This window comes from Brienomyrus brachyistius, chromosome 7 (assembly GCF_023856365.1).
Source record: "Brienomyrus brachyistius isolate T26 chromosome 7, BBRACH_0.4, whole genome shotgun sequence".
In the NCBI taxonomy this organism is placed as follows: Eukaryota; Metazoa; Chordata; class Actinopteri; order Osteoglossiformes; family Mormyridae; genus Brienomyrus; species Brienomyrus brachyistius.
This window is the reverse complement of record NC_064539.1, coordinates 4038602-4062016: the sequence shown is the minus strand read 5'-3', so window position 1 is coordinate 4062016 and position 23415 is coordinate 4038602. Positions and strand designations below refer to the sequence as shown.

At 43.3% G+C, this 23415-nt stretch overlaps 1 protein-coding gene across 2 annotated transcripts; it reads left to right on the top strand.

The window, feature by feature from the left end:
* Positions 1-1986: 1986 nt before the first annotated feature.
* LOC125746893 (cortexin-3) lies at positions 1987-22170 on the top strand. 2 transcript variants are annotated; one of them, XM_049021504.1, is made up of 2 exons: positions 1987-2210; positions 19442-22170. In XM_049021504.1, the coding sequence occupies exons 1-2, from the start codon at positions 2081-2083 to the stop codon at positions 19774-19776; spliced, it is 465 nt and encodes a 154-aa protein (XP_048877461.1). In that variant the 5' UTR covers positions 1987-2080; the 3' UTR covers positions 19777-22170. The 2 variants fall into 2 exon arrangements, with proteins under 2 accessions (XP_048877461.1, XP_048877462.1); XM_049021505.1 differs by lacking the exon at positions 1987-2210 and adding an exon at positions 2855-3095.
* Positions 22171-23415: the final 1245 nt, after the last annotated feature.

The following is a 23415-nucleotide window of genomic DNA, read 5'->3' as shown; positions in this document are numbered from 1 at the left end:
AAGTCGGAGTGTCGTTTAGATGTCATCTATTAACTTAGATTGTTTTATTTACAGCCTGGGGAAGCAAGGTGGTGGGGTGGTTAGCGCTACTGCCTCACATCAAGAAAGTCCTGGGTTTAGTCCTGGGTTCTTCTTGTGTTGGGCTCCAGTTTCCTCCTATAGTCCAAAAGCGTGCAGGACAAGTTGATCGGCAAGTCTAAATTGGCCCTTTAATTGTGTGCGCCCTGTGGTGTGTTGGTGGCTGCCCAGGATTGGTTCCCACCTGTACCCCTTGTTCCTGGGATAGTCCCCCCTATGACCCCAGTTGGGATTTAGCAGTTACAGTGATTGATAGATGGATGAATCTACAGCCTGGTTCTGGCTGCTTCCAACACCATATGAGATGCTGCTTTCTGAGGAGGCTCCACCCACCAACACACCCCCCCTGCACATAGCCAGAACTCTCCCGGCTAAACCAAACCACCTTCTTTGTTCAAATAGGGGCTAAGTGTGAAGAAGGTGTCTGTACCAACCACCAGAGAAGATAAAAGCAGGTCCAACTGCCCCCATCCTCACCCCCAAAGTAACACCTTGCCTCACCCAATGGGAGAAGTGGTCTTCCCCGGCTTTGGGAGGCTCTCCACTTAGCATTCCGAGATGGATTGACCCTGTGACCCTGAGCTGTGTGTGCTCCCCCCCAGAGGCTGGTTCCACACTGTCCTGCACCAGAGATGCCCTAATAGCCTTATGTCCTTACGGCAATTCAGGCTCAAACACGGCTTCCATTAAAATTGCGGCTCGGTGACACCCAATACTTCGCAAAGCATCAATCCACTGTGGCAGTCTATACAGTATATACATGTGTGTAGAGATATACTCTGCATATGCGTAAATTACCTTCAAAATTATCTGATTATAATATAAATGCATGTAAAACATATTCTGAATGCTGAATCTTTGTCTCAAACAATCAAAAGTGCTGCAATCTGTACTTTTTCAATGACTTTGAGGCAGCAACGCAAGTATGAAAATTCATTGGATGAATATAAACAGTATTGGTCAAGAATCTGGACACGCCTGCATTTAATGCATTTGTCTCTGTGGTACTTACCTTATAGTAAAAAGCATTAAGGCAATGAACGTATCAAATACTGCAATGAAGAGAATTATTCATCTCAAAATTTTCTCAGATTTCAGACCCTTCTAAATAGCCCCCTTTACCTCACTGACAGCACTGCAGACGCCTGGCATCCTTTCCACCAGCTTCCAGATGCAGATGTAGCCGCCTGGAATGCTTCTCCAACAGTCCTGAAAGAGTTTCCACAAGTTCTGTGCATAAGTCTGCTACCTTCCTCTTACTCGTCATGCCAAACCAGCTCTGAAGGGTTTAGGTCAGGGGGATTGTGGGGGACAGGTCATCTGTCACAGCACTCTGTCTCTTTCCTTGTTCACACATTGATATTTACCACATAGCCTTGTATTGCAGGATGATTATGTTGAAAAACTGCTGATGTTATCCAGACTTTTGACTAGTATTGTGTGTTGTTTTATATAAAACAACGTCCCGTTCAAATAATTTTTGTAAACTTGAGCAATAAATCTAATATTTCAAATACATAAAAACATTTTTTTTTAATTGTACTGTGTTAGGCGACAAGCACAGAAAAAATAGTGTTTATTGTTCCTAAATTGTGAATTTAACCACTATTGTTTCCAAATCATTTTATTTAAAAACCTGCTTGTTTTATTTATTTATTTGCTATTGATTTCTTGTTCTTTATATAGCAGCCAGGAACCAGAATAACACAAAATCACGAAAAAAGTAATACACATATGAGACCACAAGGAATATCTGGTAACCTTTGTGAAAAGAGGTCCCCTCCACCACATCCATTTTCATCACAGGCTTATCCAATTAGGTCTGCATTGATCTCACAGCTATTCTGAGAAGCGCAGAGTGTAAAAGAAGAGGGCACACCCTAGAAAGGACGCCGAACAGCACCCAGACACGCGCACACACACACGCGCGCGCGCGCGCCCGCGCATAACAAGGGCGACTGAGTGTCACCAGCACACCTGTAAGGCACCAGGCTGTAGTAGGATGTCTTCAGTTTACAGTAGATACTTTCAAGGACCTGGAAGAAATCCCTGGCGGACACGGAGCGGAGCAGGCGGACACCGCACGGACGGATCGGGGGCTGCATTCGGACCGACAACCCTGACGCCGGGAGGTGACGATGTTACCGATGATCCACCTGCTGCCCTTCGCAGCGCGTGCTGCGCATCCAGATCCGCTATTACAAATAAATTACTGCCACTTTTTTACGCACTATGAAATGTAGGACGTACCACTGAATACTCGTTTTTTGGGGAATCCCTTCAGTAAAGCAACTGAAAATATGCCATATATATAAATATCTGACCTTATTCTTAATTAGGCTATTATAATATCCTGTAAAACGTACCCAGGTTTGTCACATTCTAAGTCCTATATACTATTGTTTGAGGTTTGGCGCACGCAGCATTTAAAATAATAATAAACAAGCGATGGAAATAAGCGTTATAAGGACGAGAATAATTTCTTGCGTTACTCTAACGTCTTCAAGAAATAACTGGCAAAGCCGTTTTCTCTGACGTGCATCTCCCTCCTGCCATTAAATCAATATGAGAGCGATGCTGAAAAAAAAACGGCATCAAAAAACAGGTTGCAGAAGGAATTTTTTGAGCAAACGGGAGAGGCGCCTCCTCGACTCCGGTGGGGGTAGGGGGCGGGGGGGATGCCCGGTGTTCCCAACTCCAGTCTCTCGCTGCCGGCTTTGCAGCTGCGGCTCGCCGTGAAGGTCCACGCTGGAGCAGCGTGCCCCGGGCTGCCCGGTGTTACCCCCTTTCCGCTCTTTAAATATACCGTACGATCTGAGTTGCTCAGTGTTGCTCGCCGTCGACAGTTTGCAGCTGCAGCTGTTTTTCCGTAGCGTTATATTTTTCCCCATTTTTCCCCGTTTGCTGTATTCTATGCTGATACTGAAGGGGTGAAAGGAGAAGGTAGAATGGGCGAAACCTCGAGCTTTGCTCGCTAACTCTGGAAATGGATCCGTCTTTCTCGCAGGGAGACAAAGGTATAAGCTGTGCCGTTTTCCACCCGGTTTATAGGTGTTACGGATTATTTTATGACAGCGCCGCCGTTGCAGTGTCCCGTATCCGAGAGCGACATTGCATGTGACAGTGCGGCGTGTGTGCAGGCTCCTCGGCTTAATGCACTTGTTGAGTGAAAATGGGAATTGCCTTGCGTTTAAGGTACTGTGGACTCCTGCATCCTAACATGGCATCATTTGCAAATAGGTTAATATCATAGGTTATATTACGGCGTTTTAACGTCCAGGGTCGAAACGAATTAATGTGTTTAAAGCGATGCAAAATCGGAATAGGAGAGGTGAGTTTCTCTGCTACGTGGTCATGATGCTTTTCAGGCGTAAAAATGTTACAACTTAGAATGTACCTATAATTTTCCGTAGTGATTAGTTGATGATTATGAAAAGAAACGGGCAAAGATTGAAATGTTGAATTTCAAAAGGGCACTGTATTTTATACTCGGCATATTGCAGATTTAATAGATTTGTGATAGTTCTGTAAATGCCTCACCTTTGAATGTGATCTCTGGTTCATCAGTACTTTTTACTAGAAAATGAAGTATTGCTTATACATAATATACATTTGTGTGTGTGTGTGTGTGTGTGTGTATATATATATATATATATATATATAAGACGGCAATGCAGTCTTAGATTCTCAGATTTAATTTCTGCATTTCGTTAGACACATACTGTGTTTATGGTCATGAGTTTCATGGATATTCATCCATGTATCAATTATGTACAAAAGCAAACATATCTGGACTGAAATGCCTAAGTTTCCTTCAGCAGTTGTAGCCAGTGTTTGCTGCTGACAGTGTCTTTCAGTTCAGGATGAGCTCACCCTCTCCCAGATGTTCAGTTCGTACAGACTGCATATCAGGAAAAACAGGAAAACTCTTTGCCCTTGGAATGGTGGGTGCCATTTTTAAATAATTTTTTTTCTTGAGTCGTCTGAAATCTGAGGTAATGAATGGGGACGGTTTTGTTAATCACCCCTCACCTTTTCTGGGGCGCCTGCGTGCTCATACATATTATGCAGAAGGTTTTATGCAAATAAGCTGGAAGTCTGTATGTCAGACGGTGACAAGAACATCGTTTCACGGGGGGAAGAAAGACAGGATGACGAAAGGAGGGGAGGGGGGATGTGATCTGGGGTTCGAGAGGAGGACAGGAGGAGTTTATGTACAACGTGTTGGAGCCTAAAACTTTGCATGGTAATTTTTTTTAATAAAGCACACATGTATACTTTGTGGGTGAGATTATAAAATGGCCTCATTTCCTGTAGCTGTATGCAAAAATATGTTGATAGCTCACTGTAGCAATTGTTTCTCTAAATGCTCAGGGTAAATAAATTATTGTTAACCCTTCACTGCATTGCATAGTGGACGTTAGATAAGTTAAGAAACAAGCAGCTTGCGGTAATGGCATTGAAGATGTTCCTGTATTTTAAAGGGGAGTCGATTGCAGGCCTGTTGTGTTTTGGGTATTGTATGTGTCTAGCATTTCTGGAATTCGTTTGTGTGGTTTTGCAACAGTCTCGCCTTGTACCCAGCTACTGCGCCTCCTTGGTCTTCGCTGCGACATGCACGGTTGCGGTCGCATGATGTGGATGCCTGTCACAGTGTCTCTGTGTGGCAGAAGCTGCACATGCATCCCTGCACAGCCAGTGACAGCCCAACGATGGGACCAGTGAGATGGTTTGGGAATTTGCAATCTGGAGAGCAGAACCCCCCCCCCCCCCCCCAAAAAACCCCCCCCCCACACAATCCCTAACATGTTTACATGTGTTAGGAGTCCACCAAACAAAGACATGCTTAATTCTCACGTCGTCGGTGGATCTGTGAAATTCCCAGTGTGACTTTTGTCAAGGGCTACTCTTTAACACTCTGTAGTGTCAAGGATTTATGGAAAATTGATCTGGATATTTCTGTAATTTACATATTATGATGTAGGAACAGCAGAGAGCCAGCTGACAGAACAGTAGTATGTCTGCCAGGCATTTTTGCCAAGACTAAAGTATACTGAAGTTTTGCGGAGCACATAAATTTCACTAGCCATAGACCCCCATTACAAACAGGAAGTAAAACGTCTCCTGGTGATTTGGAAGTGTTATTTCTTTATTTCAATTTTCTCAATAAACGAAGTGCCGGTTCTCTGTGCCGGTAATACAAATTCCTTTGAGCATGTCGGATGTTGTCTTGAGAGCAAAATGAACCTAATCTACTCTTGAGATAAAATTTACTGTACAGCTGCATCAGAAATCCAATGTAACATACTCCAGTTTACCTCGTACAAAGTGTTAAAGTGTTTTCACCTACCAGCACTATAATAGTTGCAGAATTTGGTTTGTTGCCAGATGCATGTGGGTTCAGGTCTTAGTGTCTTAAGAATTAAGCTTTTTTGTTAAGGCTAAACTTTATAAATCTATTGGATTGGAATTGGAATAATTGGAAATATATAAGATGTACAGGTCACTACAACGTTTGTTCAATTTGTTATTTTTCTGGCTTTTTTTCCTTTCTTATTTCCTTTTAGCAAATTTTTTTGTGACTAGCATAGATTTTGGCGTAACAAGAACTGAGCTTACTAAGTAACATTGCAGTGCTCACTACTGGGGAATGATCTAGAAAACAGACATCACTAGGGATTCCGGATGTTTCGGGATAACACGTCCGATGGTAAAAAATGATCTTTTGATTGGACAACAGGGCAGAGATGTTCACGCACGGAACGGGATTTTATCACCGGTCGTAATTTTTCCTAATTACGATCGCCTGATTACATCCCCAGCTCCACATGCGAAGCCGACAGGCCTGCACGTCGCTAGATATGCCTGCTGTCACCTGCCCGCTTCCTGTCACTCTATGAGGGCCACGGGCATCACTGATTAATGTCACCACCTGGAGAAGAGCGATGTTCCCAGTCCCAGGCCCCAGGGCCGCACCCCATTGCACTGTAGGAGCCAGAATGGTGGCAGAGCCGACTGCAGGGCCAGGAGAGGGCGGGTGACCGATCCCCTCCGCCGAGACTGGGATAGCGTTACATTCCCTGGGCATCTTGGCCCCAGACATCATTCACAGGAAGGAGGATGTGGAGCCAGGATCCTCACGCAGCAGCCACATACGCGGTCTATTCCGCAAGCCGTTTTCCGGAAATTTCCCATTCAAATAAATAGAGACGTAACTAACAACTAAATATGCTAAGATAGTCATCGCATTTATTAACAGGTATATATGAAAATCTTATGGTCTGTGCTACATTTTAACTGATGTAATGTTGACGTGGCGAAATCTGTGAAATGGCTGAGTTTAGTAATAGTCATACTGACGTTGTGAACGTGAAAACTGTTACCTTTGAAATGAAATCACAGTGCACTGGTCTGTGCCGTCTCCTGACTGTATAAAGCATAGACGTAAATTTTATTTATTTTCTAGCATCCAATTGGCCCTTTGTTATTTAGAATAAACTTCCATGAGTATGGTCTGTTTGTCAGTCAGTCAGTCTGTGTCAATCAGTCTGTCAGTCAGTCTGCCCATCTGTCTGTCTATCTATCTCTAATTTAGCTAGTTTTTTTCTGCTTCTTTCAGTTCTATATCCTCCTTATACACCACAAGTCACAACGTTTAGACTGCAAAGTTGGGGGGGGGGGGGTTGCAAGGTTTTGGCCTGCAAAAGGCAAATGTGTGAGGGATTACTGTAGTAACACCACTGTAATAATGCAAGATAAGCAGCTGCACTGCATACGTGGGGCTGTGCATTTCTACGCAGGGCGTCTAATCCGCATGTGAACGCCAAGGAGGTTAGCGGAAATCTTCAAAGAGACCTGTCAGGCCATGGACCGGTACGGGTGTCTGCCAGTGACAAAGGGCAGCTGCGTTGTGACTGGCAAGATACTGGGAATGTATAAAGAAAGAGTGAATAATCTGGAAATCAGGCATCCATTCAGCAGAGAAAACCCTGACTCCGATGGGCCAGAAGAAAGAGGAAAGGCCAAAACCACAGTGTGGAGGCCGCACAGACTGGAGGCATATCGATCAGGACGCTAAGACGTTTTTATTTTTCAATCCCTTACCAGATTGCTAATTTGGTGAGGCGCAGGGAGATCACTAATGGTGGTAGGCGTTCGACACGTTGCATGTCGCAATTTGATGTCCAGTGAGTCATGGAGTCACAACTCTTGTGTCTTATAATTTATGTACCAATCCAGAGTCCATGGGTGTTTCTCAATATGCGCTCTTGACTGTATGATTGTACCTATGTTTTCATGTACACGGTTTACATCATCTTCCATTGCCGAAGACCAGTTCCAATAATATGAACAGAAGTGCAGAGGACAGTAAAAATGCCTGGATGTCGTTCTTGCCCCGTCTCAAATATCAAGGGGACATTGGTTGCATCCTTGAGACCAATCCCATGATTCATTGCACCCCAAGATCATTCTTGGGAAGCAAGTTAGCAAGACCAGTCTTACTAAGACCAAGAGTACAATCTTTTCATTCTTGATATTGAGAAACACCTCATCTGTCTGGCTGTGTGCCAGTGATTACAGTATGATGCTCTCGTCTCATTGGTTACCCTGAATCCCCTTCGACGCGAGTAACTGGCTCGTTCGTTCGGCTGGTTGGTTGGTTGACCACAGCGCATGGTTTTCCTGGTTAAGTGCCCCCTCCCGGACCAAAGAGCAGGACCGCACAAATGAACTGAACTGTCAACCTTAATTTTCCAAGTGTGTGTCCCAAAACGATGTTGTATATCAATATAGCTCCAGCAAAGAGCCTTTTAAAACACTGAGCGCTGCCTTCTTAGATGATTAATACCATGCAACACAATCTAATAAACCATAATCAGGCCCTAACTTGGACGTCTTGTGTTATTTTTATTAATGGTCTGCCACAGTGTGCCGCCCACCCGCTGGATCATTAATAAAGAAAAACGTAGGCCGTCCGAGTTCATAACCAATTATTGTTCCTTTACCTCAAAACATACTAATCTGTAATTTGGAAGCTTTGACTGTCAAATTATCCTTGTATATTTAGTGTAAAAATTCAGGTCTTTAAATAAGGCATTATTTATCTTTCAATGTAATCAGTAGAAGCTGAGACTGCTATCTGTTTTCTGTCGTATTTCTGAATAATTTCACACAGACCGGTATGGAGGAACAGCAACAGAATGGTATGCTGACAGTGCAAACAGTATCGCCCCCCGATCTAAAGATGGGGGGTGGAGATACTAAAAGATGCCAGGAATGTTCCGCAGCCGCGGAGGTCAAACTGATGCATTGTTATTACATCCGGCCCGATTTTCCTGCGCGGTTTCGGGAATCCTGCATTCATGTAAAACACATCTTGTCCTGAGAACAATTTACATTTCCACTACCAGGGTAGAAACGAACCGTATTAATTAAAAGCCACCGATCATGCAAAGAATTCTTAAATCGACCAGACGGATGTGAACTGTAACCTGGACTCCCGTTATTTTGCTTAATTATCAGTAGATTAATGGTAAGCTGGCACTGATTAATTTCCCAGTATTCAAATTTGAACAATAAGGTGAATATTCACCTTGAATGGAATAATTATCCTTTTGGGCAAATGCTCTGAAATTATGTTTGGACGACAAGGGATAAAATTTGACATTGCAATTTGTCATGTAAGGTCTATTACAGTATGGATAATAGTGGGGCAATTATTACTGTTATTTTTGTGTTTTTGTGACATTGCTGGGTTTAGTTCACAGATTTATGTGTGTGTTGTGAGGTCACTGGTGCAATACCAGATTATTATATGGAATGGAAACATAGAATATTTCATGGGATGTAAAACTACATACAAGTGTAACATACAGGTTTTTTTACAGAGTGGTTTGTTTGTTTATTTGTGTGTGTGTGTGTGTGTGTGTGTGTGTGTGTGTGTGTGTGTGTGTGTGGATTAGGTTTATATTACATAGTGATGACCAAATGTCCCCTACCTTGGAATAAAAACCTGTGTTTTTGAAGTTGCGGGGACCATTTCTCAGGTCCCCACAAAGATTTGTGAATGCAATCAAAAAAGTAAAAATTGCTCAAAAAAGCAAAAAAGCAAAAGTCTTGTATTTTTTTTTTTGGTTACTTATGATTAAGGTTAGGGCTGGGTAGGGGTTAAGGAAGTCATGTTGTGATTAGAGTTTTCCACAGAAATGAATGGAGAGTCACCACAAAGATATATTTACATACCTGTGTCTGTGTTTTTGTTAGAGAGCATGAGGATAGGGCGGTTTAGGCAGGGAGAAAATGGGACACTCTGATCTAAGAAGAGAGAGATACTGATGTAAGTCTGTAAGTCTGACGCCAGTACAGTATATCGTACTGTTACCGACTGTCATTTTAAATTAACTGTGAATGCTTTAGAAATCGTAAGAGATCAAAACAGTCTGGCAGCCTCCAGTATTTCAAGCTGCATATTGTATTATAAGGTCCATAATTCCTAGATACAAATATTCGAAAATGTAGAAAAATTCTACAATTTATAGAAAATTGTTTTTTTTTTTTAACTGTTGTTGCTTCCAGTTGGTGCGTAAGATGTCTCTGCCGGCTTCCTCTGAGAGCTGAAATGTGCGTATGTGCCTGGGGAAGCGCAGATTTGATCAGATTCCCGGCCGCATGCCAGTGTTCTGGAACATTCTTTGTGGTTCCTCTCTCTGGTTAATGCCGTAGCTAAACATGAACAGGTGGCTTCCTTGACTCACACCTGCAGCATCGCGGGTTCGAGATTGGCCCCTGATCTGAGTTTGTGTGTCCTTCGTGGGTCTCCTTCTGACTCTCTCGTTCGTTTGTGTCTGCTTTACGTCGGACTGTCATTCTGTCCAGGCTGCGATTCAAAACCTGCTCTGGGTTAAGTTGACCTTCTGCAGTAAGTGGCTGTTTAAAATTAAAGCAAATATGTCTCATATCAAATAAGTTATATTCTGATTCAACCTCGAATGTGTCATAAAATGGTAAAAAAAAGATGTGTAAGGTGAGTATTACACAGTCTTGGGTCCTGAACACCAAGAATATATAAGCCTCCTCACACTTTTATAGGATTGTTTTGTTTGTATATTATTGTATAACCCAGCTGCAGATAACAACGTCATCATCATTGTCTTACTGGAAAATAAGGAAGCCATGTTCGTAGCTAAACATGTTGCCCATCTGTACACAGACAAATGCAGCCGAGACTGATCTTTGCTGTAGTGATTCTGCAAAGTGAACGCTTGTCCTGACAATCGCGTTACCACCCTGCATCTGATGCCTCTGTACCTGAAAGACTCATAGCGATGGCTAAAGTCCACACCCTCCCTCTGAAACTGCACTGCTCTCTGAATGAACTGCCCTCGATTCTCCTTCCCACAGAAGTCAACCCTAAACATTGGCTCTTTAACATCCCAGGATGTGATTAAAGCATATTTTATCTCCGCACTTAATTAATCTCCAACAGTTTCTAGCCAGTTGCTCTTTGCAAAATACAAGTGCTCTCTAACAGAGAACAAAAAACACGTTGGACTATAAATATCAGAGAAACTGTAGCCAGAGAAAGCAGAGTATTAGCATGGTCTGCTGTGGTGACGACTTTCACATGACTTGTAAGGAATAAATGGTGTCAGAGGAAATTGCTTTTGTAGAATATTGGTATATCAGGTTTACTTTAATATGTTAACAGTGATGTGCAAATTTATGCCAGACACTTATAATCTAATGAGAGATACAGTTGAAGAAATTGTTGTCTGGGAAGTCAGACTGTTAAAAACAGAAACCCGAGAATCCAGCACAGGCAGAGATGCTCGGAAAACAGAACAAATAAAGAAAACAAACTTAAATGAGGGTCGTCAAATACAGAAACACTTTAGGCCAGGGGTCTCCACCTCCGGTCCTGGAGGGCTACCGTCCAGTAGGTTTTCTGTTCCACCTGGCTTCTGATGAGTTGCACCTGTTCCCGATATTTACCTGACAACAGGTGTGACTCATCGGAAGTCAGGTGGGATAGAAAACCTACTGGACGGTAGCTCTCCAGGACCGGAGGTGGAGACCCCTGCTTTAGGCTCTGTTAATGATCAGCAGGCTATAGGATCCAGCAGCCACTAGTTGCTGGGTATATCTGTTTCTGGGGGCGGAGTTTGGGACGGCCTAAAAGATCAAGGTTGAATTTGGCTGATAAACTTGGTGACGACGACAACACCATCCATTAGTGCAGCTGGGAATCACCAGGGGCTGAAATTACGTGCCAACAGCCCAGGTTGACGATTTAAGTAAGAATAAAGACACAATTTCCTGTGGAGTGCTAGAGATATCGTGTCTCTGGGGCTCCCAGATTAACCCTGTCCACCTCTAGTGTTCTCTGAAACAAAATCCGGCTCGTAAGACTGCTCACCTTAAAGGCACAGACTGCAGATAATCCTCCTGTACATCTCTCCTGCCTTTATTCATAACCGGGGACGCAGCTAAGGTCATAACAGACATTTTGTAATACTCACACTTAAAAGCATTCACCTTCCATGTCATGTCTGTTTATCACCTACCACGCATTTAATGGGCCATAATCACAAACGCCCCCCCCCGCCCCCCCAATTTCACATACTGTCCATCTCAGAACAACAACTGTATTAAAACTCCCATCATTTCCGTGGTTACCAGTAGAGCTAGACAATACTCAAAATGTGTTGATTTTACTGTGACTGGGTAGTGGTGATTCTAGACCATTGCAACTGGGAGTGTCAGACTGGGGCTAGTTATTCTGTTAGGGGGGCCAGATGCACTGGACCTTAATGTCCTCCTAGTATTACATACATTAGATTTCCAGCATTAAGAAGCAAAAGACAGTTTTGAAAACCGATAAGTTATTTATGCAATGCTTTCCAATTACATTTTACAGTTTTTACAAATATGTAACTTACTGCTTCCACAAGCTTGGTAATTTTTTTCTGTCATTACCTTTGTTTTTCTCCAGCTGAAGCATCTTGACCACCCAGCTCACCTGCGTTAAGAATCCATCAAGAAAATGTGCTTATGTTTGTGTTTCGCCTGTTCCCAGCGCACAAAATTTTAGCCCACATATACAAACATAAATAATAATAATAGTAATAATAATAATACATTTATTTCAGACTTAAGTAGCATACGTATTTAGGGGGCCATGGGGGGGTCATGAATGTTGTCAGGGGGGTACTGCCCCCCCCCTCCCTAGAACTGCCCCTGTCCCTGGGAACTGCTTAGGGATGTTTGCTTTGAATTTTTCCTCATTTGTATTCAGTAATTGTTCTTTGTACTGGACCCTGTATCCTCAGGGCCTTTTAAAATGCATCTTTAGTAGGATAACTTGTTGGTAAAAGTCATTGAAAACATCAAATCCATTACAAAAGCTACAGTTTGGTCCATTGGACGATGATACAATTCAGCAATACAATCTCATAATTTTGTCTGTACATCACCACCACGAATCTGAAACTAAGCAATGAAGATGGGATTGAGGTGTAGACTTTCAGCTTTAATTCAAGGGGTTTAACAAAAATGTGATGTCAGCAACTGCAGCCATTTTTTTGTACAATTCCCCAGTTTTCAAGGTCTCAAAAGAACTTGGGCAAATTAACTATATTTTAACTATAATAGGGGCGGCATGGTGGTGCAGTGGTTAGCACTGTCGCCTCACACCTCTGGGACCTGGATTCAAGTCTCTGCCAGGGTTCCATGTGTGTGGAGTCTGCATGTTCTCCCTGTATCGTCATGGGGTTCCCTCCGGTTTCCCCCCACAGTCCAAAAACATGCTGGGGCTAATTGGAGTACCCAAATTGCCCATGGATGTGGGAGTGAATGGTGTGAGTGTGCCCTGCGATGGGTTGGCCCCTATCCTGGGTTGTTCCCTCCCTTGTGCCTGTAGGCGCCAGACCCCCCCGCAACCCTAAATAAGTGGCTTCAGAAAATGTATGAATAACTATAATGATCACTTTTAATACTTGGTTGAAAAAACTTTGCAGTCAATGACTGTCTGAAGTCTAGAAGCCAGTCATACCACCAGCTGCTCTGAGATGCCTGGTCTGGCCTTTACTGCTGCTGCCTTCATTGGTCGTTTAGTTAGAGTATGGAATGGTCTTCCTACTAGTGTAGTACAAGCTAAAACCCTGGGTTCCTTTAAATCAGGGCTAGATAATATTTGAACAACTCTGAGCTATTAGTTAAGTTCTCCCCAAACGAGCTTGATGGGCGGAATGGCCTCCTCTCCTTTGTAAATTTCTTATGTTCTTTCTGCCTTACAAGTCTTCAGCAAGTGTTATTCATCTTCACTTGGGTTGAGGTCAGGTGACTGACTGACACTGAAGAATATTCCACTTCTTTGCCACGAATAGCTCTCTGGTTGCTTTTGCATTCTGTTTTGGGTGAGTGTTCATCGCTACTGACTAGCATTGTCCTGTCGGCTTTGCAGCATTTGCAGAATCCGAGCAGATAGTAGAGCCTCGTACACTCTGGAATACATCCTGGTGCTTCTGTCAGCAGTCATATCATCAATAAACAACAGTGACCCAGTTCCATTGGCAGCCACACATGCCATGTCATATCACTGCCTCTACCATGTTTTATAGATGATGGGCTACGCCTTGGATCTCAAGCCATTCATACTCTTCTCCATATTCTATTCATCTGTACAAGGAATTTCTCTCCAGACCTGGGCGAGCTTTTTTAGATGGTTTCTGGCAATGTTTAATCTGGCATTCATATTCTTGAGGCCTACCAGTTGTAACAGCCAATAATGTAATAACTGCCAATAGCATAATATGTTTTCCATTCTTAATATAATAAAAGTCAATAATACAATAACTTACAAATAATGTAATTATTAAATAAAAATTCTGAATCAAAAACATAATTTTTTTGTACATAATGCTGGTCAATGCATCATTGGTGTAGCAGCCAATAATGTAATAGCTACCATAAATGTGTTTTAAAATGATCACATTATTGCCAGGGTTCCGCCCCCATACACACTGGTCCCTGGGCTTTGAATTAGCGGCCAACTGCTGTGTCACGATATCACATACGGGTTAAATGCAGAGGACATATTTCATTGTGAACTGTGTGCTGTGGGGTGTCAACAATGACAATGAATCACTTATTAGGATTGAATCACTTTCATATTAGGATATGAAATATTAGGATTTCACAGCAGCAGCTTCCAATTGTATACTCGACGTCCATACCAGTTACCTGTTCAATTGTTAATAAAATTATGAGGGAACAGGCCACAATTGGACATGAAACATCTTGTTTGTCCGTTGTCCAATTACTTTTGAGTCCTTAAAAATGAGGGGACAATGTACACAAATGGCTGTGATTTCAAATTTATCAGGTTTATCAAAAGATTCTTAGAAAGTTAACTTCTTTTAAAAGTTTTTCGATGCCATGTTGTTTTTGAGTGCTTTTGTTCGGGGATGTTAATTTCGCCTGATTCTTTATTCACATCTGCTCGCTTGTTTTTATAGCTTTCTGTCTGGCTGGTTTTCAGAGTCGGGTCACCAATTAGTCACAGGTCATTTGGAGATGGGCAATTTTTATCGAGCTGTCCAACCATGTCGCGGTCCAGATAGCAAAAGCAAGAGGCCTGCAGGGTGAATCACATTTGTTATTATGAGTAGGCAGGCCAGTACCATATAGCATTTAGCTATTTGTTTGTTTGCTTGTCTCGTAGTAAATGCTCTAATCCAGACAGTGTGAAAAAGAACGTATGATACAAACAGGATGGTTTGTATAGCGGAGGCCAAAAGTCATACCAAGTGGATGCTTGCTGTCGCAGACTGTATGCACACATAGTTGTTCCAGGTAAGTATTATTAAATAAAATTATGCTTCATTTTATATTTGCATAAGTACAGGTTCTTTGAAATGTTTTTTTTGGTTGTATATCTCATCTTATTCTTCTTTGAGACATGTGTCTATTTCGCCCAGGATGAGATTCAAATGACCGGGATTCTGATTATAGGCACTGAGATCCAGCTCACTGAGTCTCTCACAGTATTACTTGATTACTACTTTTGTGGATATGTATAAGCCCACGGCTTTCACTTACTAGTCCACTCATTCTAGTAATGTGACTATAAAAATGATTTGACTTATGACATTATTATTAGTATTATTACATAGCTGAACGCGCGAATTGCTGCCCTGCAGCAGCTTGACTCAGAAGCGGATGCTGAGCCAGATCCGTGCGTCAGCCGCAGAGCTGTTTACGATGATGTCAGAGAGAGAAGCACGAAACTGCCGTTAAGACCGCTGTGGGTTCGGATCGGGGTCCCGGCAGGGGCTGCCTCCGCTGCAGTTACGCTGTAGCGCGCAGATGGCGATGCACCAGGGCTCCGGAGCAGCTCCATCAGTGGAGGCGCCCTTCCCGGGGTCAGGGTCCCAGAGTCCCACCGCTCGAGGCCGAGTCAAGCGTGGCACGGCACCATCGCGACCGGGAGCAATTCGGTGGCGGCCAGAGGTCACTGGCATCGTCCTGCCATGCGGGAGGTGGATTTAATCTGACCGTTTTACCCCGGCTGAGTCGGGGAGCTCATGTCAACCCTTCCGTGGTGAGGCACAGGCCACTCCCCCTGTAGCATGCGGCAGCAGCAGGCCGTAGGTGGGGCCGACGGTCAGGAGGCAGCCCAGTCCTCCATGGATTCAGAACTGGGTGACTTAGTGCAGCTTACACCTGTATGAGTAGCAGATATATATATGTGCAAGTTAAGTTCAGTTAATTGTATTTTAATGATACGGCATTAATTCAGCAGTTAATTGGAGTTTATCATCGGTTTCTGCACAGATTAATTTCGTATGTTCAAAAACACTCAGAATGCCACATTTACATATTTCTTGCCCCGCGGTGCCGCTTTGGCAAAACGCTGACAGGGAAGCATTCGTTCGTATTTTTTCAAAAAATTATCACATGACGAATTACAGCTATTAGCTCGTATTTGTGCAGGCGCCGGTTCGCGGTGATAAACGGAGCTCCGGACATAAGCCTTTTCATTTTATGTTTAGAAATGGTGTTTATTTTGGATTTTCCCCCTTTGTTTAAGTGATTTAGAATTTTAAAACGGCTAAAAGTGTGGCGTGGCAGAAGTAGCAGATGGTCTTAGGGGGCGCCTTCCCGCCGGCCCGGTATCGTGCCGTTAAAACGGCGCAGCAGTGAGCGCCGCCGATACGGTGGTGAATTAATTAGATTTTTTTCTTTCCGGTGCGTGGTCCGGAGTATTAATTAGGGCCGCATGTGTGAAACGGGAGCAGATCCATGGCTTCGCGACAGCGCCCCCCGCTGTGCGTTGGAGGAACCCCGAGGAATAATTACCGCCGCCCCACTGGACGTGCGGTGTACCGGCACCGTCGCCACGGCGCTAATTCTCTCCTCCTCACAGCCGGTGCTTCAGACCACCCCCCCCCCCCCCCCCGCCCCCAAGCACTCCCAGCTTTGCTTATATATGCTGCATATTTCATTTTAATTAACTCCTTATATAGCCAAACTGACTGCTACATCTGCCGGTATTTAACCATAAGCTTATATAAGGTATGCATCTATGTATTCATCTGCATTTGTAAGGACTTCATTATGCTCTGTTTGAATATGCTGACCTGAAATGATTATGCGGTTTAATAACATATTAATTGACTCCAGCACAGCATCTGTACGGTCTCTGTTATCAGGATGCAGTGAATCCCCACTATAACACTATAAAGGCTGTGAGCACAGGCATCTGTACAGCTCTGATCTTTAACAAACCGCACACTCCACTCAGCTGTATTAAGACAATAAACTGCAGCAATTGCCTTATCAGCCTGACCTTCTGTCGGTTCCCTACCAAGACGACCCCAAACGAGTGGATTCACTGTGTCATCGGCAAGGTGTAATGGAGTTTAAGCCAGTTGAAGTTAAGTGGTTAAGGTGGCGAACGGTTAATGGTAGAATTATTACACAGCATTTTATTTGGGTACTGCCAACATGTGTTGTGATTAATGTAAATATGCAGTATTTTTGTGATACGTGGCATTTGTTTCTCTAAGAGTTCTTTCTCCCAGCGAAGATCTGTATGTTTTCCTGCCATTGCCTATATCCTTCCTTAATGGACCTGCAGTTCTCTGCATCTGATCTCTTGAGCATTGCTGATGAAATCACAGAGGATGCTGAACAAACAAGAACAGGAGCTTTCAAAGCCTTTCCAACGGAGCTGCCTGCAAAACACATGTGATTTATGCAGTCGGTTTTACTATCATGTTAATGATCATCTGTTATTATCCAGCTATTGAGTCAAATGTCTATGTTTAATGTCTGTTGCACATTGCTGTGAGCCAAAGAATCTTCATTATGCACCCAATTTATTCAAGCCTTTGCATCAGTAAAATAAAACATCAATCTTCCAACTGCTTATCCGGTACAGGTTCCTGGGGGGCCTGGAGTCTATCCCAGACAGCACAGAACACAAGGCAGGGATACATCTTATCCTAGATAGGGTGCCAGTCCATTGCATGGCACACAACCATAATTACACACAAAATGGGCAACTATTCACGTAACTGCATGACTTTGGACTGTGGGAGGTAGCCAGAGTACCTGGCAGAACATCACACAACTCGGAGAGAATATGCAAAACTTTACACACAAATTCAAGGTAAGATTCGAACCCACAACCCCAGACAGCAGCACCCACCAAGCCATTACAGCCTCCTGAAGGAAACTGTAAGATAAATTGGAAACTTATCATTTATATTATTATGCAAATAATGTAACAAACAGCACCACAATGAAATAAACACACTATTATTGCCCCCCCAAGAGATTTATCAAGAGAGGCTTGATAAATCTGGCCGCGTTTGTGAAGCACCGCAGTTGCAAATTCATCTGCATTGCAAATACATGCACAAATATTCACTTTCTGTGGCTTGTGCCACCATAGATAAAAAGGGATCAGATTGTGAAGGACCTGAATCGCCAAAGCACTCCTGTAGAATATATGAACACTTATAGTCTGGTGTGATAAAGCTTTAACGTGCACTAACGTGCACTTACTTCTGTCTGCCTCTTTAACGTGCACACTCAAAATAACCAAGAGAAATAAGTAGGCCTATATAATGTTTAGTGGCATAATTTGGATTCCTCCCAGTGTTGACTGCCCAATTTTGTGAAATCTGTATTGCTTGCTTGATGTTCTTGTTGTGCCTTAAAATAGGATGTATTTTTCTATGCCACAGATAGTTATCATTCAAAGAGGTAGACAGAAGTAACATCATCCACTTGTTAGACGATAAGATGTATGTATAGGTGGCAGAAGTGATATTTATTTATTAATTTATATATATTTTTCAAATCTATGAAAAGGCAAGGGAGGTGATCTGTTTACACTCTGTTTTCGACCGTATGGTTCAGTAGTACTACCTTTTTTTGTTTTGACTATGCACTGAATCAGCTTTGACGTCCCCCTGTCACCGCCCAACAGCTCATCTGTCACGGAGCTAATTTCCGCAGTGGTGGCCCAGCCGCATGATTTGTTGGGGTCCGCTGTTGACAAGGGATCCGTGGACGACACGGCTCGGTAAATCAGCGTATTTGCCAGTCGGCGGTTATGGCTTGGGACTCTCCTGGCTCACAGAACAAATGCGAATCAAGCGCTTCTCTGTACAGTGCTGTAATGCTGATTAACAGCGGACTGTATCGCCTGTCGGTGCTGTGTTCTGCTTGGCAGACAACCCTACCCCGTATCATTTTCATGTCCATCTTTATGCTATTTTTTATATAATAAGAATGGAAAGGTATGCTATTTATATTTTCAAACGCAGTGCTATAATCTCTCCATGCAGCCCGTGTACCGTGCAGTTAGAGAAATTGAGGCTGATGTATGCCTCGTTGTTACAGCCCATCAAAATCCTATGCAGGGCTAGTGAGGCGGCTGTGAAATTGAATGACTCTTTGGGGTTTCAAAGTCCCCGCTGGGTAAAATTTCCTTGACTCTAGGGTACTTTGCCAGAGCAGTTCTTGAAAACTTTGCTGGTCAGATGTCGTCAATTACTCTAATGAAGGTGCTAAGTGTCAAACGCTTGTCATTTTTTACTTCCACACCCAAATTAATGTTATAGTTTTTGGGCGCACGATCTGTTCTTTTTATTCCCCTGGACGCTTCCCTGATTGGTACTTTGGTATAAAAAGGTGTCAGTTTTCTCCATGAATATAACCTAGACTGACTGATTGCAAAATCTGCAGGGTTTATGCATGAGAAGATTCCTTTAACTAATGGCTAGGAAGACTGATTGGGTGGTGCCTAATTGAGCGTTAATTCCCATTCGTTGTTTACCTCTGTTTGCAGACAATGAGATCCATTTGGATGAGCTGGGGCAGGGCAGAGTGAGGATGAGAGAGCCTGGACTTTGGGACCACCCTCTGCAGATCTCTTGGATGATGGAGGGGGAACCCTTCACCTCGACACTGCTGCAGGCGGGGGGCTCCGTGGCCGATGCCAGCATGACGTTGGAGCAGAAGACCACCTTTGCCTTCGTCATCTTCCTCTTCATCTTCCTGGGCATCCTGATCGTGCGCTGCTTCCGCATCCTCCTGGACCCCTACCGCAGCATGCCCACCTCCACCTGGGCGGATGGACTTGACGGGCTGGAAAAGGGCCAATTTGACTACACTTTGGCGTGACCCCCATGGCGAGAGCTGGGGGGCCATGCTGGGAATTGGCGGCCGGTGGGGTTTACGCATTCTCCACACTCGGTATTGTTTACATCAGACGGCGGGAAAAGCTGGCATCTGCTCTGAACTTACATCACTGTGGTCTCCCTCGGCACTGCTGGGAGAGCCTCCTAGTCCTTACAGGGTAGTCCTTTTGTTTTCCCCTAATACCTCACGTTGTTTTCAGCGATGCTACATGAAGTGATGACGCTACGTGAATTTCCGTTGCCCCCATCTCCAAGCTTGAGAACATCGTAAATGACTCACCGACGTAGGCGAGGGTGGAAGAAGAAGAAACTTATGGCCGAACCACATCGGCGGCTGCAAAGTTGCACATAACCGGGAAGGGATTTCGGTTCGCTGATCCAAATTGGACTTCAGTTCCGGCCTCCCGTTTCTGGACCTGTCGGCGATGGTGGAAACCGACAGGCGGTTTTACGGCGCTTGCCGCTGGAATCATGACGTACATTTAAGAACCTATGGCACAATTTGGGAGTTACTGTACATGTAGAAGCTTATCACATGGAAGCAGGGTAAATAAAAACAGTGCATTATCTGCACGGTAGGAGGTTTATTGGGAGGACAACTGTAGCTAAAAAAAAATCAGCTTATTAGTCAATTAGCACCTGCAATTTAGCCTAACATGAAGCTTGAATCAGACGCAAACGTACGTTATACCTTAGCCTTAAAGGCAACTACCAATCTTGTGCTAATAGTACTGTTTCATTCATTCTAATGGTCTGTGAAACTGTTTTATTTTACCTCACCTTTAAGGGTCTTAGTTAAGACTCTAGTTCAGCCCTTAAAGGCAGCCAACCGGAAAAGCATTAGTAGAAACTGCAAATGTGTTCTCGCCCTCCGCACGTCGTCATGTGGCCGATCTGCACTTGTGATAGACTGTTACGAGCCTCTCGAGACACGAAAACCTGAGCTAGTCACGCAGCTCCTGGCCTTGATGAAGAGTCCAGCGTCGTTGGCCGTTTCAGTAGCTATTGCGGCCACGGGCTGGTGCTTCGCGGGCCCGAGTCCCAGTGGATGCTGTTCAAGTCCGCCTTAAACATTCTGCTCGTGTAGGAGTGTTACGGTCCATTAGTCGGTTCAGCCAGTAAACCAGGGAGTTCGGATCAGCTGAATGCCTCGTCCCAGCCCTCATTTTTTTATGAGCGATTATTCGATTTTCAGTCATTGACAGGTAGTCGCATCCCAAACAGAGAAGTACTGAAACATGCTTTCTTTTTGCGTTGCAGTATAGCAGGCAGAATCCCTAATACCCATTATTCATTAAAGTTCACTTGTATAGCTCATCCGGATCAGAACTACCCTTTTTTTCCTTTTGTTTTCTAAGGATGAGGTCATACCTTTATTTTTAGCCTATCATGCTATTGCACTATTACGATGACTTAAAATAACTACGGGAAATGCACTTCCCTTGACAGGGATATGAAGGACCTTCGCAAATGGAGTCTGACAGCACTTGGCAGACAGAGGTCATGAAGGGTGAGCATGAAGATGCTAATAGGCTGTTAGCACGACCACACTGCTGGCAGTTACACAGAGAATGTCCGGCTTGTTTACGTGACGGGCTTGTCAGCAAGCCAAACTTTGCAGTGTGCGTTAAGCGCAGCCGAGACTGTTTTGCACTCATCGTGGCACTGTAGATCACGCCGTGGTGGAAGCCGTCCACCTGTTTCGAGGCGCACATGAGCACGGAGTGTTGTGGTGCGATGCAGTGTCCTGAGGCGTGCGCTCCAGTGCTCTAAAGCTTCCAGTGTTTTTCCTTTTTTTGTGAAGAGATTAATGATTTTGAGCACAATCTCCTTGTTGGAAGTCAGAAAAAGAGGAAAACAAACAACGAAGTGGGGGGGAAATCTGACAATGGCCTATATCGCTAAATGGCTACCAGAGCAGGAAATCAGATAAGAATGGAAGAGAGAGCGTTTGTGAGCCACGGATCGCTTCGTCACACCTGTCAGTCATCAGTGACGGTGGCTTTTGTAGGCTGTGCAACAAAAATAAAATCCCAAAGAGCAGTCATACCACCGGTGCCAATCCACCCCCCGCAGATTAATTGAGTAGACGTGCAAACCTTAGGTACTGCCATCAGATTTGGATTGGAATGGAATTTATACAGCCACTGATTTGCTTTAAACTGTGACTGCAGAGATTGTTATATGACCTGCCAACTGTTCAAGGACTAAACCTTCTCATCGCCATGAATGAAGGAATTCGCCTTTAAGTGCTGTGAAGTACAATTCATTTAGTAGATGAAATTAGGTAACGTAATGGGACACCAGTAGATGAATGTCACCGCGATATCTGAAGGTTTCATAGTGATTTAACTACAGTACAATCGAAGATGTAATAGGATACCACCTTGTAAATCCTAACCATTTACTGTATTAAGAATAAAGTAAAATAAATCATTTCAAAGTCAAACTGAGCTTGTCACTGCTAAGATTGATTGTGCTGTGAATTGTCCTGTATGAAAGTACAATATTATATTATTTGTTATTACATGAATATCTTTTATGAATGAATTTGATTGGTTTACTTGATAGATCTGAAGAACAAGTAGATGTGTGACAACTTTTGTACGTTAATTTAACATCATGGTAGTTTGTACTATTTCAGTTTTCCTTTTTACCCCTGACATCTGTCATTTTCTTTTGAGAGATTAGAGATTATACAGAAAAAAAATTGTTAATTTTCATGAGATGGCATTTGACTCGTATCATGCAAATATTAGCTATAGTTTGACATTAAGTTTGATATTTTGATATCTGATGTTTATAATACACTGCCGGCCAAAAAAAAAAAGTCACCATTTGAATTTATATCAGCAAATACTTAAGAGCCAATGACTGGATCATTATTACAGCTCAGCAACGATATGCAGCAATAAAGTCAACTGAGTACCTGAATCTACTAATTGGCCAGGTTACACCTCCATCCATCATCAATAGATTTTTTTCTTCCCTGTTGGCATGAGCATGTTCCAGGACAAGGATGCTAAGATTCATTGGGTTTCAATTGGGGAATCATTTTCACGTTGAGGGAGCATGAGGAATCATTTTCACTCATGACTTGGTCACCACAGAGTTGTGATCCTAACCTCAATGAAGGTCTTTGGGATGTGATAAAGGAGGCTTTATGCAGTGGTTCAACTCACTTGTCAATACAGGATCTCGGTGAGAAATGAATGCAAATCTGGATGAAAATAAAGGGTGAGATGTTGCATAAGCTTGTGGAAACAATGCCATGACAAATGTGTGGCATAATTAAAGCTGTTACATAATTAAAGCTAAAGACAGTCTAAAGAATAATTCAAATGGGAACTTCTTTTTGAAAGTGTATAACTAATACAACCAAATACGTAAAATGGCTGATGAATTGGTCATGGTTACAGAAATATACTAATTTCACCTATGATTAAAGGAAACACTTTCATGTTGATCTGGCAATTGCGACGATAAGGGGACAAATTCTAAATATGAACGATAATGGCAAAGGCATAGAAAGTGGTTATGACCCATTTCCATAAAGCTAATTAGTGCATAGACTTAGCTATGATATAAAGGTGTTTCATAAATGTTGTGAGCCTACAGGTGA